The sequence below is a fragment of the Paroedura picta genome, chromosome 2, assembly GCF_049243985.1.
Source record: "Paroedura picta isolate Pp20150507F chromosome 2, Ppicta_v3.0, whole genome shotgun sequence".
NCBI classification, from domain to species: Eukaryota; Metazoa; Chordata; class Lepidosauria; order Squamata; family Gekkonidae; genus Paroedura; species Paroedura picta.
In genome coordinates, this window is record NC_135370.1 from 176,972,054 (window position 1) to 176,991,236 (window position 19,183).

The 19,183-nt window shown below is 49.9% G+C and overlaps 1 protein-coding gene across 2 annotated transcripts in view; it reads right to left on the reverse strand.

Moving 5' to 3' along the window:
• Positions 1-19,183, reverse strand: part of SYT16 (synaptotagmin 16) — a 110,632-nt gene that overhangs the window by 30,753 nt on the left and 60,696 nt on the right. The window contains exon 3 of one of the 2 annotated variants that reach the window (XM_077323913.1): positions 17,705-18,329. The exons of the other annotated variant lie outside the window; for it this stretch is intronic. Within the exon in view, the coding sequence (XP_077180028.1) occupies positions 17,705-18,245 (541 nt within the window). The 5' untranslated portion in view covers positions 18,246-18,329. The remainder of the gene's footprint in view (positions 1-17,704; positions 18,330-19,183) is intronic. 2 annotated transcript variants of the gene reach the window in all.

Consider the following 19,183-nt stretch of genomic DNA (forward strand, 5'->3'; position numbering starts at 1 on the left):
GGGACCTAACAATAAGTGGGTCACGGCCAGCCCTCCCCAAAGGCCGCCTCTGCCCTGTCCGCTGCTGTCTTAGAATAACAGAATCATAGAGTTGGAAGGGACCTCCAGGGTCATCAGTCCAACCCCCTACACAATCACTTCTAGAAGTACCGACACAATCACTTCTAGATGGCTATCTAGCCTCTGCTTAAACATTTACAAAGTAGGAGAACTTATCACCTCCATTCATCCATCATGAATCTATCCATCTATTAATTTTGTTTGACATCTATACCACCCTTCACTTGAGATCTCAAGGCAGTGTACATGGAACATAGAAACAAGAAAAAACACATCGGTGAGCACCAACCATCAATGAGTTTCAGATCTTGAAAGGTCAAGGCAGATATCATAAACACCCAAAGTTCATAGCATGGTCATCTTGGCTCAACAACTGAGATGACAGGCATTCACCCGAAGAAGTCACAGCTTACAGCAGGGGTAGTCAAACTGCGGCCCTCCAGATGTCCATGGACTACAATTCCCAGGAGCCCCTGCCAGCAAATGCTGGCAGGGGCTCCTGGAAATTGTAGTCCATGGACATCTGGAGGGCCGCAGTTTGACTACCCCTGGCTTACAGACTGGATGACAGGAATTCACAAATTCTGGCTCAGGTTTGCCATCTTGTTTTAGGGCTGATGTTATATTGCTATGTTTTACGGGTATTGTTGGGGATTTTGTTGTAAACCGCCATGAGACATTCCTGAGCGGTGATTATAAGTAAATAAAAGCTATGGCTTAAGCAGGGGTGGCCAAACTGTGGCTCTCCAGAGGCCCATGGACTACAATTCCCATGAGCCCCTGCCAGTTCAGCCACACACACACACACACCCCTGGGTATCAACTCATTTGTGCCTCTCTCCAGTCACTAAATAGCTTGCTCCTGTCCCATCTACTTGCAAGGTGTCATTCCGGGAACCTGATGGTTTGTCTGCCCTTAAGATCATGCCCCTCAAATCTCAGATTTCCTACCTCCCATCTTGAAGGCCCCCCTTCTGTTACTGATCCCTGGCAGACCTTCACACATTAAGAAAGTATAGGCAGCCAGTGAGAATTTCCTTCCCAATGGCCATGCCGATAGACCCTTGCACACAGATGGTAATTGTAATGGATCACCTGATGATAAATCCAGAGAGAAAGTAAACAAACATACCACAAAACAGTATTTTCATGTAACCCTCAAACACACCCCAAACTCAAAGTGGAGATCTGCCTTGGCCAGTAGTGGCGGACTCCAATCTACAGAACCGGGTTTAGTTCAGCCCAACGCCCCGCCTACAAATACAGCCCTCTAGGTGACCTTCGGCCAGTGACAGATCTTTCAGAGCTCTCCCCCACATGGCAGTTCTCTTAGAGCTCTCTCTCCACCTCACCTACCTCACGGGGTGTCTCTTGAGGGAAGGGGAAGGGAAGGCAACTGAAGGCTGCTTTGACACCCCATCAGGTAGTAAAAAGCAGGGTACTAAACCCCGGTTAAGAGCCTCTTGTGGCGCAGAGTGGTAAGGCAGCAGGCATGCAGTCTGAAAGCTCTGCCCATGAGGCTGGGAGTTCGATCCCAGCAGCCGGCTCAAGGTTGACTCAGCCTTCCATCCTTCCAAGGTCGGTAAAATGAGGACCCAGCTTGCTGGGGGGTAAACGGTAATGACTGGGGAAGGGAATGGCAAACCACCCCGTATTGAGTCTGCCATGAAAACGCTAGAGGGCGTCACCCCAAGGGTCAGACATGACTCGGTGCTTGCACAGGGGATACCTTTACCTTTACCTTTTAAACCCCGGCTCTTTTATTTCTTCCTTTGTGTTTGCATACATTTCGGCCATTCGGTTGCGCCGAAAGTTTGCTGCGGCCTCTCCGTACACCCCCGCAGCTGGTGCCGGAATTGTTCCTTTCATCCTCAAGGGTAAGCAATGCAAAATAGTAACACACTTGACAGCTGGCATGCGCTCTCTCTCTCTCTCTCTCTCTTTCCAGCACACACACAAATATATGAAGCTCCAACTGTCCCTAACACCCACAGCTCTCCTGTTCCCCATGAGTTCCCGAAAGGAAAGCTTCCTCCTGTTCGGTTTTCCCCGGAACAGATGGAAGCGGGATTCAGTATTCTCTCGCTCTCCCTGTTCCCCCGAGGAAGGGAGCTGCAGGGAGTAATGTTACTAGGAGAGTGTTTGTTCCTTTCTACCTGGGGTCGGGTGTGGGGCTCAACTGGAGGGCAGGCTGTTTGCAGGGCCAGGATTCAACCTGGAAGTGCGCCCGTGCTTGGAGCTGCTGGGCCGTGAAGACGCAATGGACATCGGCATTTCCTAACCTAGGGGGCCGAGGTTTGAGATCGAATCATACTGCTGGAAGGCGGCATGGAGGCCGCTTGCCATCTGGATCTCTGTCCGTCGTGGCTGCTCAAATTGGGCAGCCCTTAAGGCAGTGGTTCTCAACCTGGGGATCAAGACCCCCTTGGGGGTCAAATGACCCTTTCACACGGGTCACAGCAGGGCAAGCAGCTTGGCCGGGGGGAGGGGGGTGCCATCCACATAATAGCTTGAGAGCGTTCGTCTGTCTGTACTTTATAAGAACGTCTGGCTTCCTCCATGCAATTCACAATCTTGGGCCAGGCTGCAGTACCCCACTCGCCCATTTTTGTACATCCACAGATCCGGCAGCTGTAGGTTCCTACGTGGGTATGGCCGTCAGGTCCGTGCCGTAAACAACCCTAAAAGGGGAGACCCCCGTGGAGGGATGGACTCCGTTGTTGTAGGCAAATTCAGCTAATGGGAGCAGGGCCACCCAATCAGATTGTTGATGATTGATGAAGCAACGAAGGTACTGTTCCAGAATCTGGTTCACCTGTTCCGTTTGGCCGTTAGTCTCAGGTGTGGGGGGTTCTTACACTCCTAGCAAACCCAGGGGCTCCCGCCAGAACTTGGCAACGAACTGTGAGCCTCTGTCAGTCAAAATACGCCCCGGGATTCCATGCAGTTTATATACGTGTTCAAGAAACAGGGAGGCAAGTTTGGGGGCAGAAGGCAACCCTGCGCATGGGATGAAGTGGGCTTGTTTGGAAAACGCATCCACCACCACCCAAATGTTTTTCCATGGCTGGGGGGGAGGTCTGTGATAAAGTCCTTAGTGATCTCTTTCCAGGGGGCTGAAGGAGTGGGCAGAAATGGCAACAACCGCTTTTTCTTTCCCCCCGCAGTTTTGGCCGTGAGACAAACTGGACACCCCTGCACATACAGTTCCACATCCTTGCATAAAGTGGACCACCAATAGTGCCACCGAACCAGGTGTAGTGTTTTCACAAAGCCAAAGTATCCAGCCGCCTTAGAATCGTGGCAAAGTTTCAAAAGGACCCACCGCACCGCCACGGGCATAAACAGCCTGCCCCCCCAGCAAAACAACCCGTCCTTTTCCTGAAGCTCCAGCCGGAGGCGGGCTAATTCCGGATCGCTGATGACGTCCTTCTGGACCCAACCTCCTGGGGAAGGAACTCCGCCAGCCCTCTGGCTTCGCGTCACTACAGCCAACCCCAACTGGGAGGGCATAAAGACAGTGCCCACCAACTGCTCCCATTTGCAATCGTACTGGGGGAGGTGCGAAAGTGCATCAGCCAAAAAGTTCATTTTGCTCGGCAGATGCTTCAGGGTGAAGTTGAAGCATGAGAAAAACTCTGCCCATCGCATGTGCTTTGCCGACAAAGAGCGGGGCTGTTTTAGGGCCTGGAGATTCTCATGGTCAGTCCAGACTACGAAGGGGTGAGCAGACCCTTCTAGCCAATGTCGCCATGTGGACAGGGTGAGCTTTATGGCGGTGGCTTCTTTCTCCCAAATCGCCCAATTTTTTTCTGGCCCGGAAAAAGTTTTTGGAGATGCAGGCGAGGGGGTGTAGACAACCATCCACCCCCTCCTGTAGGATCACCACCCCCATGGCCTCGTCCGAGGAATCTACTTGCACCGTAAAAACTTTACTGGGATCGGCATGGGCCAGCACCGGCTCCATGGTGAAAAGCGCCTTCAGGGTTTCAAAGGCTGCCTGACACCTCTCGGACAATTCCAATGGAAAGCTGGGATTGGCTGCCTGCCCCCCCCCCTTTGGTTTTTAGCAAGTCTGTGAGAGGCAGTGCTACTTTGGCAAAGTTGGGGATGAATGAACAGTAAAAATTGGCAAACCCCAGGAAACTTTGTAATTGTTAGCACGTACGGGGTGGCTCCCATGCCAACAATTCCTGGACTTTTCCCAGGTCCATCTCAATGCCTGCCGGGGACACCCGGTAGACCAAGAAGTCTACACAAGTCTTGTGAAACTCGCATTTTGATAGCTTTGCATACAGATGGTTTGCCCGCAGCCGGCGCAGCACTTCACGTACCAACTGTACATGCTCAGAGGGCTCATCTCAGTACAGAGGAATATTATCCAAATATACCAGGGCCCATTCATAAAAAAGATCATGCATGACTTCATTAATTACATTCATGAACATACCGGGAGCGCCGGCCAAACCGAACGGCATGAGAGTGTATTCGAACTATCCATAGGGCGTGTTCCAGGCCGTGAGGTACTCATGGCCCTCCTTGATTCGAACTCGATAGTAGACTTCCCTCAAATCTAACTTAGTAAAGATACGTGCCTTCCCTAGGTGACTCAACAATTCTTTGATCAAAGGCAGAGCATAGGCATTGGATGTGGAGACTGAATTCAGACCCCTATAGTCCGTGCACAATTTCAGGGTGTCATCCTTTTTCTTTACGAAGAGTATGGGTGATGCCATTGGGGAAGTTGCAGGGTGGATGAAACCTCTGGACAGGTTCTTACCTAGGAAGCAGCGCAACTCCTGCATTTCCCTGGGGCTCATGGAGTACAGTTTGGCCCGGGGGAGGGATTCTCCCGGTTTAAGCTCGATGGCACAGTCTGTTTTTTGGTGGGGGGACAGCTAGTCACACTCCTTCTCCGCGAGAACACATCTTGCAGGTCCCAATAGTCTATTGGCAAACCCGGTGGCCCGGCGTGACACACGGCGGCGTGCTCACGCCGCCCTTCTGAGGAGGGCTTCCCCTGAGTGAGCTGGCAGTGCTTTCTGCACCCTGGGTCAGTAAATCTGATTACACGAGACCGCCACTGGACATTGGGGTAATGCTTGCGCAGCCAGTCCAGACCCAGGATGAACGGGAAGGCTGCACTAGGAGACACCACCGGTTGGATCCGCTCCCAATGTTCTGCAATGTCTATGTCCAGTGGGCTTGTCCACAGGGCTCGTCAGTAAATGATCAATTTAACGACTGTCTGTCTCCCGCCTACCTACAGGACTGTTTGCCTCCTTATGTCCCCTGCAGAGCACTTCGCCCTGCAGGTATGAATCTGCTGAAGGTCCAGGGGGCCTCAGGAGGCCTGCCTGACCTCGACCAGGGCCACGGTCTTTTCGGTCCTGGCCCCTACCTGGTGGAATGAGCTCCTGGATGAGCTGTGGGCCCTGTCAAGGCTCTCTGAGTTCTTCAGGGCCTGCAAAATGGAGCTCTTCCACCAGGCATTTGGTTGAGGCCGGGAGGGAGCCCCGGGGTTTTCAATCAGGTCCCCCCCCTTTTAAGGCCCTATTGAACGGCAGTGCTAGACTGTTGAGGGGCCTAATTCCATCCTCTAACCGGTTTTATTCCATCTTATGTTTTTGCTTCAGCTATGATTTCATCTATACTGATCGATAACCGGAATGGGGGGGGGGGGGCTAACTATACTAGGTCGCCGCCATTCTCATTGTCATGTATGTAAATTTTATTGTGTTAATCACCGCGAGCCAGTTATGGAAGCGGCAGTATAAAAATGCATAATAATAATAATAATAATGATGATGATGATGATGATGATGATGATGATGATGATGATGATGATGATGATGATGATGATGATGATGATGATGATGATGATGATAATGATAATGATAATGATAATGATAATGATAATAATAATAATAATAATAATAATAATAATAATAATAATAATAATAATAATAATAATAATAATAATAATAATAATAATAATAATAATAATAATATGATGCCCACTTCCCTGAAGGGGCATGGCACCATTTCGGGGGTTCCTCAGAGCCGGGAAAAGGTTGAAAAAGTTTGGGCCAGTCGAACCTTGAGTGGATTCAAACGGCCTGGCGTAGGCGTCATTAACTCGCTCAGATGTTATCTTAGGAGTTTCAAGGAACTCTTCCCATGTTGCTGTTTTCATTTTACCAGCAGATCTATCTCTCTCTCTCTCTCTCTCGTTCTCTCACACAGATGCTTTTGTGTTTCAAACAACAAGAACACCATGTCAAGCGGAGCGGCTGGCGGGTTTCTTTATCCGTACCATTAAAAAATACGGGAACCGAGGGCAGAAGCTCGGCTGTGAATCCAAAGCACGCCGGGTGAAGGTTCCTCTTGTTCTCCACCCGCTCTTCATGCAACTATTATCTCCTCAATTATATGGCAAACCCTACCGACCCCATGGAGAGAACATTCCTCTTGATTGATTGGCTGGCTGCCTCGCGGAGAACCCGGGCCGCTTGAGAGGCGGGCGGGCTCTGGAAGGTGCATTCTGATGTGACCCTTTCCCCGTATGACCCTGTAACATAGGAGGGCCGGCTCTACCTGATCAGGGAGGTCTAAGTGGAGAATGCGGGTCCTCTGTTATAAAAAAAGGCGGACATTTTAGTGAGGTGGGAAGGAGACGTGACTCTGCCTCTTGGGAGGCGGGAACTGAGGAAACTTCGAACATTCCTGAGAGCGGGGAGGAGAGAGGGCGACTGCAGGGGTGAGGAGAAGGGAGCAAAGAAAGGAAAGGGAGTGAGCTCCCCAAATCTCATAGAATCATAGAGTTGGAAGAGGCCATACAGGCCATCTAGTCCATGTTGTCCCATGACTTGCTACATAGATAACCTGTGTATCTCCTCCGTGGGTTCCCAAACCGGCTGACGTTTGTCTCCTCTCCGTCTAAGAAATTCCGTCTAAACCAGGGGTAGTCAACCTGTGGTCCTCCAGATGTCCATGGACTACAATTCCCATGAGCCCCTGCCAGCAAAGACCCTGGACAGCTGCTGCCAGTCAGAGTAGACAATACGGACCTCAATGGACCATGAGTCTGATTCAGAGGAAGGCAGCTGCATGTGGAAAAGATGTGGAACAGGATAACTAAACTAAAATGATTAAGGTGAAGGAACACTTTCTCTCTGAGGAAAGATTAAAGAGGTTAGGGCCCTTTAGCTTGGAGAAGCAACGACTGAGGGGTGACATGATGTAGGTTTACAAAACTGAGTATGAGACAGAGAAGGTGGAAGAAGTCCCTTTCTAACAATACAAGAACTCATGGACACTCAGTTGTTATGTGGCCTGTCACCCCTCCATCGCAGGCTGTCACACCCGTGTCAACCCTTCCTGACACTCCTGCACAGACCCTGGCACCAGGGGGAGAAAATCCAGGTCAAGCCTTGCAAAGCATCATGGGAGAGCAACTAAAACCCACTTCTTGCTCTCAAGCAGGACTTGGAGCTAGGCTTCCCCCAACCTACTTGCTTGCAAACAAAAGAGGAGTTTGTCAGCACACCTGGCAAGTACAGAGAGACAAAGGCACCCCAAAAACTCCCCTCAAGCCAGCCAAGCACATTGTCTTGTAAAGGGAACTGGCCACTCTCTTTCAACACCAAATCTAATCCAAGATTTGGTCTTTGTCTTTTCCCTTACCACTATTACCCAGGCACAAGCAATCATCCAGGATTTGCCAGAAATGGGCCATCAGCCCTTCTAGATAGGAAATATTTCTTCATATTCCCAGCAGCTAGTTTCTTTGTCTCAGCAACCCTTTTCTTTGTTGGGACCGGACCATGATCGTTAGCAGCCATCAAACTCTTTGTCCGAGCCCTGGACCAGGTAGGATCAGCCCCCGATCACTTCGGGTCACAAATTTCCTTTAAATCAGGGGTAGTCAAACTGCGGCCCTCCAGATGTCCATGGACTACAATTCCCAGAAGCCCCTGCCAGCATTCGCTGGCAGGGGCTTCTGGGAATTGTAGTCCATGGACATCTGGAGGACCGCAGTTTGACTACCCCTGCTTTAAATATTGGGCTCCCACAGCCACAAAGGGCAGTCAGTTTCCAGGCTACAGAAACTCTGTCCGACGTTCGTATTGGTCCCTCGTCCGTCGCCCCAAATTGCTTCCCCGGACCTCCTGACCTCTGATCCACCCAGAAGATAGGTAGATATCACTTCCAATCAGCCCTTAGTATAGGTTCCTCCCCTATAAGCCTTTTCCTTGTGTGCTAGTGGCTAGGAATGCACATTTCTATGCTAGCGTGTGCATGTGTCGTCTTTTGTCCAATTAGTGTGTGTTAATAAAGTCCTAAAGAATTGAGGCTTTTGAACTCTGGTGCTGGAGAAGACTCTTGCGAGTCCCTTGGACTGCAAGGCAAACAAACCGGTCAGTCCTAGAGGAGATCAGCCCTGACTGCTCCTTAGAAGGCCAGATCCTGAAGATGAAACTCAAATACTTTGGCCACCTCATGAGAAGGAAGGACTCCCTGGAGAAGAGCCTAATGCTGGGAGCGATCGAGGGCAAAAGAAGAAGGGGACGACAGAGAATGAGGTGGCTGGATGGAGTCACTGAAGCAGTCGGTGCAAACTGAAATGGACTCCGGGGAATGGTAGAGGACAGGAAGGCCTGGAGGATCATTGTCCATGGGGTCGCGATGGGTCGGACACGACTTCGCACCTAACAACAACAACAACAACAACAACAAATAAAGTCCTTCCATGTTTAGATCATTGTCGGCTTTGGTTCTATCTCAGTGACATAATCACCCAGTAAACTGTGCAATACAAGGTCCCCCGTTACGCCACGCTGCCTCTTGCTGGCCTACTAGCTGATTCCCCACACGTGTCCTTACAGACATGCATTTGGCGTAACACAATGGAATGGACGAGCGGTAGGCGGAGAACAGTGAGAGGGCTTCTAGAGATCTGGCCCCACTGGTGGACCTCCTGATGGTACCTGAATTTTGGTCACTGTGTGACACAGAGTGTTGGACTGGATGGGCCAGTGGCCTGATCCAACATGGCTTCTCTTCTCTTCCATTCTTATATTCTGGGGCAGGGATGCTCTGTATTCTTGGTGCTTGGGGGGCCAGAGTAGGAGGGCTTCTGGAGTTCTGAGCCCACTGATGGACTTCCTGATGGCACCTGAGTTTGGGCCACTGTTGTACACAGAATGTGGGACTGGATGGGCCATTGGCCTGACCCAACATGGCTTCTCTTACATTATTTTGTACTTAACTCTGTCCTCCTCAGGTGCTACCCATGTCTAGGAATTGCCCCAACAGGGTTGGCCACCCTATTTGAAAGCTGCCCTGTGGAAATCATCACTTCTTGGGTAAAGGGTGCTTTTTGGCACTCGGATAACTTTGCCAAAGATTAGCGGGCCGTCACTACGACCACGCGTGAACCTCAAAGACTGCGATTTATTTCCAGCGGCTTCCGATTGTGTAAACTCGGTAGGCAGGCAATGCATTAGAACAGGCAGGTGAGGAAGTCCACCTCTCAGGAACAAAATATGCAATTATTAACAATACCTTGGGGAAATGATCTAATCGGATCCCGTAATTGTTCGGAACCTCAACGGCTAAGGTGGCGTTTCAGAAAATAGCCACAGCGGGTTCTTCGCCCACGGCGTTAGCCGGAGATCATGACCTGGCTTGCATGGACCAATAAGTCAAATGCTAGTTCCAACCACCAGTCCAAAGCATTAGGTGGACCACCCACCTGCATATCCATTCATCCTTCCACTTATAATGACTTTCCCCACATTCTGAAAAACAAAAATTAATGTAGCTGTGCTAGTTTCAAGACTAGGGAAAGGGTAGTCAGAAACCTGCTCGGTATTCTTAGGGGGCAACAGTGTGGGGAGGGTTTTCTTGAGTTCGGGCCCTGCTGGTGGACCTCCTGAGGGCACCTGGGTTTGGGACACTGGGTAACACCCAGTGTTGGATTGGATTGGCCCAGGGGTAGTCAAACTGCGGCCCTCCAGATGTCCATGGACTACAATTCCCACGAGCCCATGCCAGTGAATGCTGTCAGAGGCTCATGGGAATTGTAGTCCATGGATATCTGGAGGGCCGCAGTTTGACTACCCCTGGATTGGCCATTGGCCTAATCCAACATGGCATCTCTAATCTTCTCATGTTGAGATCAGTGACGTTCTGACATCTGTGCTTAGGGGGGCCACAGTGGGAGGGCTTCTGGAGTTCTGGCTTGCTGGTGGACCCCCGCTCGGCCCCTGGGTTTGGGCCACAATCTGTTGGGCTGTGTGGGCTGTTGGCCTGATCCAACATGGCTTCTCTAATCTTCTTATCTGAAGAAGTGAGCCTTGACTCACCAAAGCTCCTCCCCTGCTACAAATCGTGTTAGTCTTTCAGGTGCTCCTGGAGTGTTACTCCTTTCTATTGCTAAAAGGTAAAGGTATCCCCTGTGCAAGCACCGAGACATGTCTGACCCTTGGGGTGACGCCCTCTAGCGTTTTCATGGCAGACTCAATACGGGGTGGTTTGCCTGTGTCTTCCCCAGTCATTACCGTTTTGGGTACTCATTTTACCGACCTCGGAAGGATGGAAGGCTGAGTCAACCTTGAGCCAGCTGCTGGGATCGAACTCCCAGACTCATGGGCAGAGCTTTCAGACTGCATGTCTGCTGCCTTACCACTCTGCGCCACAAGAGGCTCTTTTCTAGTGCTACAGACAGACTAATGTGGCTGCCCATCTTGATCTAACCTCAACTAGGGAAAGTTCAGGCTGGATTTGATCTAGAACCCAGCTGTTTGTCGTTTGCGTGGTCCACAGTATCCATCAAACTCTCCACCGACACCAAATTGAACTTTCAAGTAATAGAAGAAGAAGAGCTGGTTTTTATATGCCGCTTTTCGCTGCCTGAAGGAAGCGGCTTACAGTTGCCTTCCCTTTCCTCTCCCCACAACAGACACCCTGTGAGGGAGGCGAGGCTGAGAGAGCCCTGAGATTACTGAAGAAGAAGAAGAGTTGGTTCTTATATGCCGCTTTTCTCTACCCGAAGGAGGCTCAAAGCGGCTTCCAGTCACCTTCCCCTTCCTCTCCCCACAACAGACACCCTGTGAGGGAGGTGAGGCTGAGAGAGCCTTGATATTACTGAAGAAGAAGAAGAGTTGGTTCTAAAATGCCGCTTTTCTCTGCCCGAAGGAGTCTCAAAGTGGCTTACCATCGACTGAGAGAGCCCTAAGAGAAACTGTGTGAAAAGCTTCTAACAGGACTGTGACTAGCCTAATGTCACCTAGCTGGCAGCGTGTAAAAGAGCAGGGAACCAAACCCGGCTCACCAGTTTAGAAACCGTCACTCTTAACCACTACACCAAAACCACTCGGTGTTCCTGAAACCTCCTCCTTGCTATTTACAGATCTCTCTTTTTGACCCCCGAAACCCCCCCCCCTCACTATGCACCCCCCTCTGAAGACATCAGCCCCCCTTTTGCCATTTTGTCAAAGAAGGAAAAACAGAGGCACAGAGCGAAGCCTATGTTGGAATAACACCGCAAGGCCCCTTTGTACCCTCGTCATCAGTCAGGGCTAAACGAAGAGGATCTATTTTCTTCCCGCACTTTACTGTTTGCGAGAGGGGACGGTGAGCCTCCCGATCCGCTTCTATGGCAACAGAAAGCATTCGAGTGTGGCTCCCGTTTTGTGCCAATTTATCGTTAAAAGCTTCCATTGTTGCTTCGCGGGGAGAGGATTGGAAGACGGCGCGCTAAGAATAAACAAAGTCGAGCATGAGAGGGGCAGTGTGTTTATCGAGCTGGGGCGGCGGGGAGGGGATGCTCAGAGGAAATGGTTCAAAATTCTCAAGCAAACACTTTCTCCTCCACCTTCTTGTAGCCCAGGGGTGGGCAAACTGTGGCCCTCCAGATGTCCATGGACTACAATTCCCAGGAGCCCCTGCCAGCGAATGCTGGCAGGGGCTCCTGGGAATTGTAGTCCATGGACATCTGGAGGGCCACAGTTTGCCCACCCCTGTTCTAGCCCATAGCCCAGCTCCCTCCTCCGCTCAGTTCATTAGGCGTCTAACTCTTAAAAGGAGAAGCGCAGAACCCAAAAAGCTTCAAACTTCCCCCCTACCCTGCCTTGATCACTTCCATTTAGATATGAAACAAGCCAACGTGACGCCAACTGAGGTTTTAATTTACTTTGTGTCAAGGGGAGGAACGGAAGAATTACAAGGAGAAAAAATGAGCAGAAGTGACAGTGGAACAGCTCCCAGGTAGCCTGACCAGTCGGGCAGCACAGTGGAAGGGCCGAGACGTGCTGTGAACAAACTGATTTGATGCTCAGATCCTCTTTTCCAGCGAACGCAGGTCATGCTAATGTTCCCAACACAGAATCCCCCGTAACCTTCCTGTAATATAACTCCTCCACATGCAGCCAGCTGGATGACCTTGGGCCAGACGCAGCTCTCTCAGAGCTCTCTCAGGTTGCTTCCATCCCAGCAATATCTTTTGCATTCGCATTTTTAAAAGACCAGCCTTTCCGTTCATTTCCACGTTAAAATTTGCCTGTCCAGGCTCAGTCTCGAATTGCCATCTGACTTACTGTGAGCTTTGTGATTTCTTGGTTAAGAGCTATTTCATCAGTCAAGGCAGAGTCTACTTCAGGGCTAACCAATGAGATAATGCGTGCAATTGGGTTTGTCCCTGTGCCCGCCATTTTGAGTTTTTTGGGTATGTCCCCTTCTGCATCACTGTCATCCCTCTCCCCCTCCCTTCCTCCCCCCCCTCCAAAAGAACTGCCTGTTTTTTTAAAGGGATGATCACGTTACAACGCAGTTTCTAAGATATAAAAAAGCAGTTTTGCACAGCAGCGTTGTAACGTTATAGCACAGGGTATTTTTAATCATTCAGACACTTTTGGGGGAAGGAGGGAGGCAATCAAGGGTGCAGAACAGTGGGATTAGAGGCTTCCCCGGCTTCCCCTGTTTAGAGGCTTCCCCGGCTTCAGTCCCTCCCCAGAGCTGTTTATTCACTAAGCACAAACAACAGACAAGCCCGTTTGCTGATGTATTTTCCCTTTATTTTTTACACTGTTTTCGGCCGAAAATCGGGCCCGTGAGGGGGGGGATTTTTTTTTTTTACTCGGGAGGAGCGTGGCAACGATGAAATGACAGCTCAAACACACCTGCCAGCTGGATGGGTCTCTCTGTTGCAACGAATCAACACAGATTCGTTGCAATGGGTGTGTTTTTTATTTAAAAAAACCTTTCTTAAAGGGAAAGGGGCTGTTTGGGAGCATGCTAACGGTTGCCCATTGGCTGCTTGACGGCCAGGGGCGGGACGAGCTTGGCAATAGTGCTTCCTTTCTAGCGATTTATGCTGAGACCGGAAGCCTTTGGGAAACGATAGAAACGCAACTGGATTCCACTACAAAGTCAGGTATGCATAATGACGAATTCCACTATTTTAAATGGCGATTTTTCGTTCAGCAAACAATTTGCTATAAGGATCCCGGTGTGGAAAGCCCCCGAGAATCCCATCCTGGGCATCAGTTCAAAGGCTTCCTCGTTCCCAGGTGGCAAGCTTGCCATAAAGGAGAAGCCATAACTTCTCTCAGCAGAGATTTGCCTTTTAGTTTTTTTTCTCCCTCCTCTGCTGACTCCAATCCTCTCTCCCCCCCCCTCCTCGTTCAAGAAAAGAAAGAGGCTCCTGCTGCACTTGGCTCCCCCCCCCCCCTAACCACGTGCAGAACATTTTTCTGTTTCAATGGGGAGGGGGGGATAGAGGAAGACCCGAGTTCAAATCGATCTCAATTCAGCAGGAAACACAGCGGAATAAACAAAGTGCAGATTCAGCCAAGGACTAAGAGCAATGGCTTCAAATGACGGGCAAGGAGGTTCCGCTTAAATATCAGGAAGCATTTTCATAGATGAACTAGGCTGCCTCGGAGGGGGGTGGAGTCTCCTCCATTGGAAGTTTTGAGGAGGAGACTAGATGAGCAGCTGTCAGGAGGGGGTGATTTTTAAGTTCCTGAGAAGGTGAGGGCTGGCCAGGATGTCCCGTGGTGGTCTCTTCCAGCTTTGCATGCTCCTGATTTCAATTTTCAAGTCAATGATATGAAAAAGTCACTCCTCCTGTATTGTGGGCGGAAAGAGCCATCAAGTCGCAGTTGACTTTCCGAGATCCAATATGGAAGAGACAAACAGAGACAGTTTGCTATAACTTTCCTCTGCATGGCCTCCTGGTACCTCCTTGGTGGTCTCCCATCTGTCTTAATCAGTGCCGATCCTGCTTAGCTTCTGAGTTCTGACGAGTTTGGGGCTAGCCCAGGTCAGGGCTTGTGCCGTGCAGTTCCGTATAATCCGTACTCGAGCGACAAGCCTCGAAGGCAAGCAAGCGGAAGGCCTCGGTGAAAATGAACGGTGTGGTTTTCCGTCGCCGTCCAACGGGATTCCACTGCCGCGTTTGCCCTGTCCACGCCATCTCGCTGGGAGGAGGCAGCTCCGGCTCCAGCCATCGATCCCAAGGCAAAGCCCAGCATGAAAACACGGAGTGGAGGTACTTTCTCAAGCCACTGTGTAACGTGCAGGCCGAGCAGCCCTGTGGTTTCAGAAGAGCATGGCGCATTGAACAACAGAACACTGCAAGGTTTCCCTCCCCATGAAATAACACCGCTGACTTATTTTAATTATTTATTTAGATTTCTATACTGCTCTTCCCTGTGACTCTGGGCGGTTCCGCCGTACTTGCAGTTCCACCGTACTTCCACGAGCGATAAAGCGTTGAAATGTGGCAAGGATTCAGGGTGGGTAACATCATCAGATAACGTGATGTTATCAGCCGGAGTTATCAGATTTACACAGGGCTGGTAAGACGGAGCTCTTCCGACAGGCGTATGGTTGAGGCCAGGCTGAGGTCCCGGAATTGGCATCAGGGGATCCCCTAGAGCCGGTGGGATCAGGACCCTCACTCCTAAGGAAAGAGATCCGGACTGCTAGCTGGATTTGGGGTGGGGGAGAGATGAATAGCCATCTTTTAACATGTTTTGATGTGTTGGGGATTTTAAGGGTTCTGTGTTTTTACTATTTTATTGTAAACCGCTGCGAGTCTTTGAGAGTGGCGGTATATAAATCAAAGAATGAATGAATGAATGAATGAATGAATGAATGAATGAATGAATGAATGAATGAAATAAGAACAATACAATAAGACATATATAACAAACTGACGTTAAAATAATTCGTTTTTTTAATTTTATGTATTGTTCTCTGTTATAATGTAAACCGCCCTGAGCCTCCAGGGAGGGCGGTATAGAAGTATGATAAATAAATAAATAAATAAATAAATAAATAAATAAATAAATAAATAAATAATTACATTACAGCCACCTATTTTACCATTTCAGATCTTCTGAGCGGGTAAATGATGTTTAATCTGCGGGTAGTTAGGCGGGTTCTTGAGGAAGGAGGCCGGCATTTTCAAGATGTTATTCCTGGCCTCAGCTAGAGGCCTGGAGGAACAGCTCCGGTTAATAGGGCTAATGGGCCTTCCGGAGGAGCCCTGATCTCATTATACTGAGTGTTTCACTTGGCTGGGACCAAAAAAGCCCTGGCCCTATTTGAGGCCAGTTCTACCTCTTTGGGGCCGGGGATCTTAAGCAGGTTTTGGTCACGATCTTAACGATCATTTGGGGGCAGAGTGAAAGACGTGCCATAGGTACACGCGGTTCCAAGACCGTTTAAGGCTTTGAAAGGAAGGATCAGAACCTTGAATCTGATTCGGTCTCCAATCTGGAGCCAGTACAACAGAGAGAGGACAGGTTTAATGTGAGCTTGCCATTGGGACTCGAGCTTCAGTGTTCTGGACCAGTTGGAGTTTCTGGAGCATTTTCAAGGGTAGCCTTACAGAATCCAAGACAGTGCAACAGAGAAAACAAATTGGGATGGCTGCAGGAATAAACAACTTTAAAGGGGAATTAGACATATTCAGGATGCTGGACTTGATAGACCATTGGTCTGATCCAGCAGGACTCTTCTTGTGTTCTTGTGAAGGCCTCAGCCTCTGTGCCCCGTTGTTGGGCCTCCAGAGGGACCAGTGGGCCATTGTGAAAGACAGGATGCTGGACTAGATGGACTATTGGTCTGACCCAGCATGGTTCTTCTTACATTCTGACGGACAGGCTGATTCTGTGAAGGCTCAAGGGGGTGGCAGGTGACAGTGGAGGAGCGAGAGGGTGGTGAGTGTCCTGCATAGTGCAGGGGGTTGGACTAGATGATCCAGGAGGTCCCTTCCAACTCTATGATTCTTTGATTCTATGATTCTGTTGTTCCTGCTTCGATCCCATGATTTAAAATGTCTTGGCTTTACCACACCGGGCTGGGGATGGTCGGTGGTGGAGAGTGACTATAGAACATATTTGCAGAAATGCATTTCTTAATCTAGTCAACAAGCTCTCAGTTCATCTCTCCCCTCCGCAGTTTTCATATCAGCTAAAGTTAATTGGATGTAATGCTATAAATCATGTAACTTGATATACCGGATGCCAAGATGTAAATTAAGATGGTCAGATAGAAGACATGGGTAGGCAAATGGAATCCTAGGAACCATTAATCTATAGCTGCCCATTTTTGTCCTCTCTGGCCAACTGTGGGTTGCGCTCTATGATTCATGGAGGCAAAGACTGAGGACCCTTCCCATGCTGGCAGTCTTTCTGACCCCAGGAAGGCTGATTTCTGGGAGGCCACAGAATCCATGTAGTTGAATAGCCTCAAGGGATAGGAAGCTACAGGGGAAAGGGGACAAATCTGCCCTTCCCTTTTTGTCTGTCATTGCAGCTGAATTTGGTTTCCGTCACCCTATCCTCAGGGATTTATTAGACCACGAGCACCCACAACATCGACAATGAGCTTTTCTAGGCAGGAAAGGACTGCAGGAATGGGCAGGAAAAACTGTGACCATCAGTACTCCCACTGCTGGACTGCCAAATCCAACCCAACAGCCAGAAGTAAGATGGGATTGTTAAATGTCCATATTCTCCAGTTGCTAAACACATCCAGCACTGGGGATGTTTACATAACATTGGAGACCCCAACCCATTTTCTGATATAGGGCAATGGGCACAAAATGGCTACCAAGGGAGGTGGAGCCAATCCCAAAATGGCTGCTGGCAGAGGCGGAGCCAACCACAAGCATCAGATAGCAAGGTCATATCTGATGTCAACAGTACCTTTTCTGCCTGAAATGGTGCCGTGCTTGTAAACCCGCAGAGCCAATCAGAAGCCCTGCTGATCAAAAGCCCCACCCACTTGTAGACGGCACGTCCGGAAAGTGCTGGCAGACATAACAAATATGCCTGAACAAACAGATGGTTAATTCTCAAGGCCTTTGCAAGCAACGTTCTTAGAACGAGGGTGAGGAAGTGGTCTTGGCCAGGACTGTCAAATTCGATGGGCCCCACGGCTGCTACCTTTTCAGCAGATACTGAAAAATATGGATCTGCCAAAGCATGGGATCTGTGAAGCACGTTACATAGATTCGCCGGTTCAGGGACTCTATAGGGAAAGGTGGTGATGAAAAGCAGTGGAAGAAATTCAACCTAAAACCATAGTAACGTATGAACGCCGCTGGCCCAGGCCGTCGACTTACCCGCCGTGTTCGTATTTCCGCCATTCTTTTGTACCAACCGAGACCTCTGATCGTCCCCGTCAAGTGGAAAGTTCTTACTGTGCTTGGAAGGGAGGTGCTCCTCCTCCTCTGGGATGGTTGGGAGGGTTTCCTTGGGCTGGTGGCCCTTGTAACTTTGGTGGGCTCCACGGCTGGTCTGAGATTCGTCATCGAGGTCTTCTGAGAAGACAAGGCCATTCCTTTCTTCCGCTTGCCAGTAAAGGCCGGGAAGGCAGGGAGAGTTCCACGAAGCAGGGTCACAACAACCGGATGCCGAAAAGCGGTCTGATCCTCCGCTCTCCTGGCTAGAGGTGCTCTCGTCCTCCGATCCTTCGGAGTAACGTTCGTAAGGTCCGTCGCTGTCTCCTAAGTCCTCATCGTCCTCGGCTCGCCGCCCCCCTTTGTTTCCCAGACTGGTCAAGGAAGAGGATAAGGAGTCCCCGGCTTGTTGGACGGCCTCATAAACCCGAGACATCCAGGAGGAAAGGGGCTGGAAGAAACTCTGAACGTCCTGAGAAGCCATGTTTCGAATCACCAACGCGAGCCAAGAGTCCGGTGATCATGCACGCCGCCGGTTCCTCTTGGTCAGCATGCCTGGCTCACAGTTCTGCAAGCCACAGAGCAAGCGATACAATACATTATCACCCGTCGCCCATCCCGTTGACCTCTGCTAAAGACTGAAATGACCAAGCCGAGGAAGGATGCATGCGCCAGCACAGAAAGGAGAGAACCCTTCCACCAGCGCCTGCAGGAGCCACCAAGGAGCCACCAAAGCAAAAGCCAAGAGCAAAGAGTGCCCATAATGCTTGAGTCCAGCGGCATCTTTACTTTTTAGAATTATACAATCATAAGTTGGAAGGGATCTCCAGGGTCATCTAGTCCAACCCCCTGCAGAATGCAGCAAAGTCACAACAATTTATTCAAGCTTTCGGTTGCAATCACACTACTTCAGATTTAATGAAACAAGATTTTCTCCACTATAGATATATGTAGAACCGGCTTTCTCAACAAGGGTTTCTCAACCAGGGTTTCTTGACTCTCCGGGAAGGGTTTCCCAAATGGGTGGGAGTCAATTAATACATATTTTAAAAATGTGTTAAATGTTTATCGGGCGATATGATCATATATGGTCATGTTGAGCTCCCCCCCTCCCTTTTCAGAATGGCCAATGATGGGCTTGGAGAGGGTGGGAAGGGGAGGGGCCCCGGGTGGGCGTGTCCACAGATCTACTCCCCCACCATATTCTGCACAAATGCACCACTCCTGGGGTTTCTCGAAGCCTGAAGAACATTTGAGGGATTTCCCAAAGGATAAAGGCTGACATAGAGAGAGGGCAGGGGGGACATTAATTGCCAGGAAGGTTTAGCTAATGTTCAGAATTAACTGGGCAATTTAATCACACATCTGAGATCTAGCTAAACCTTCCAGGCAATTCACACACCCATTTTCACATCCTGCCCG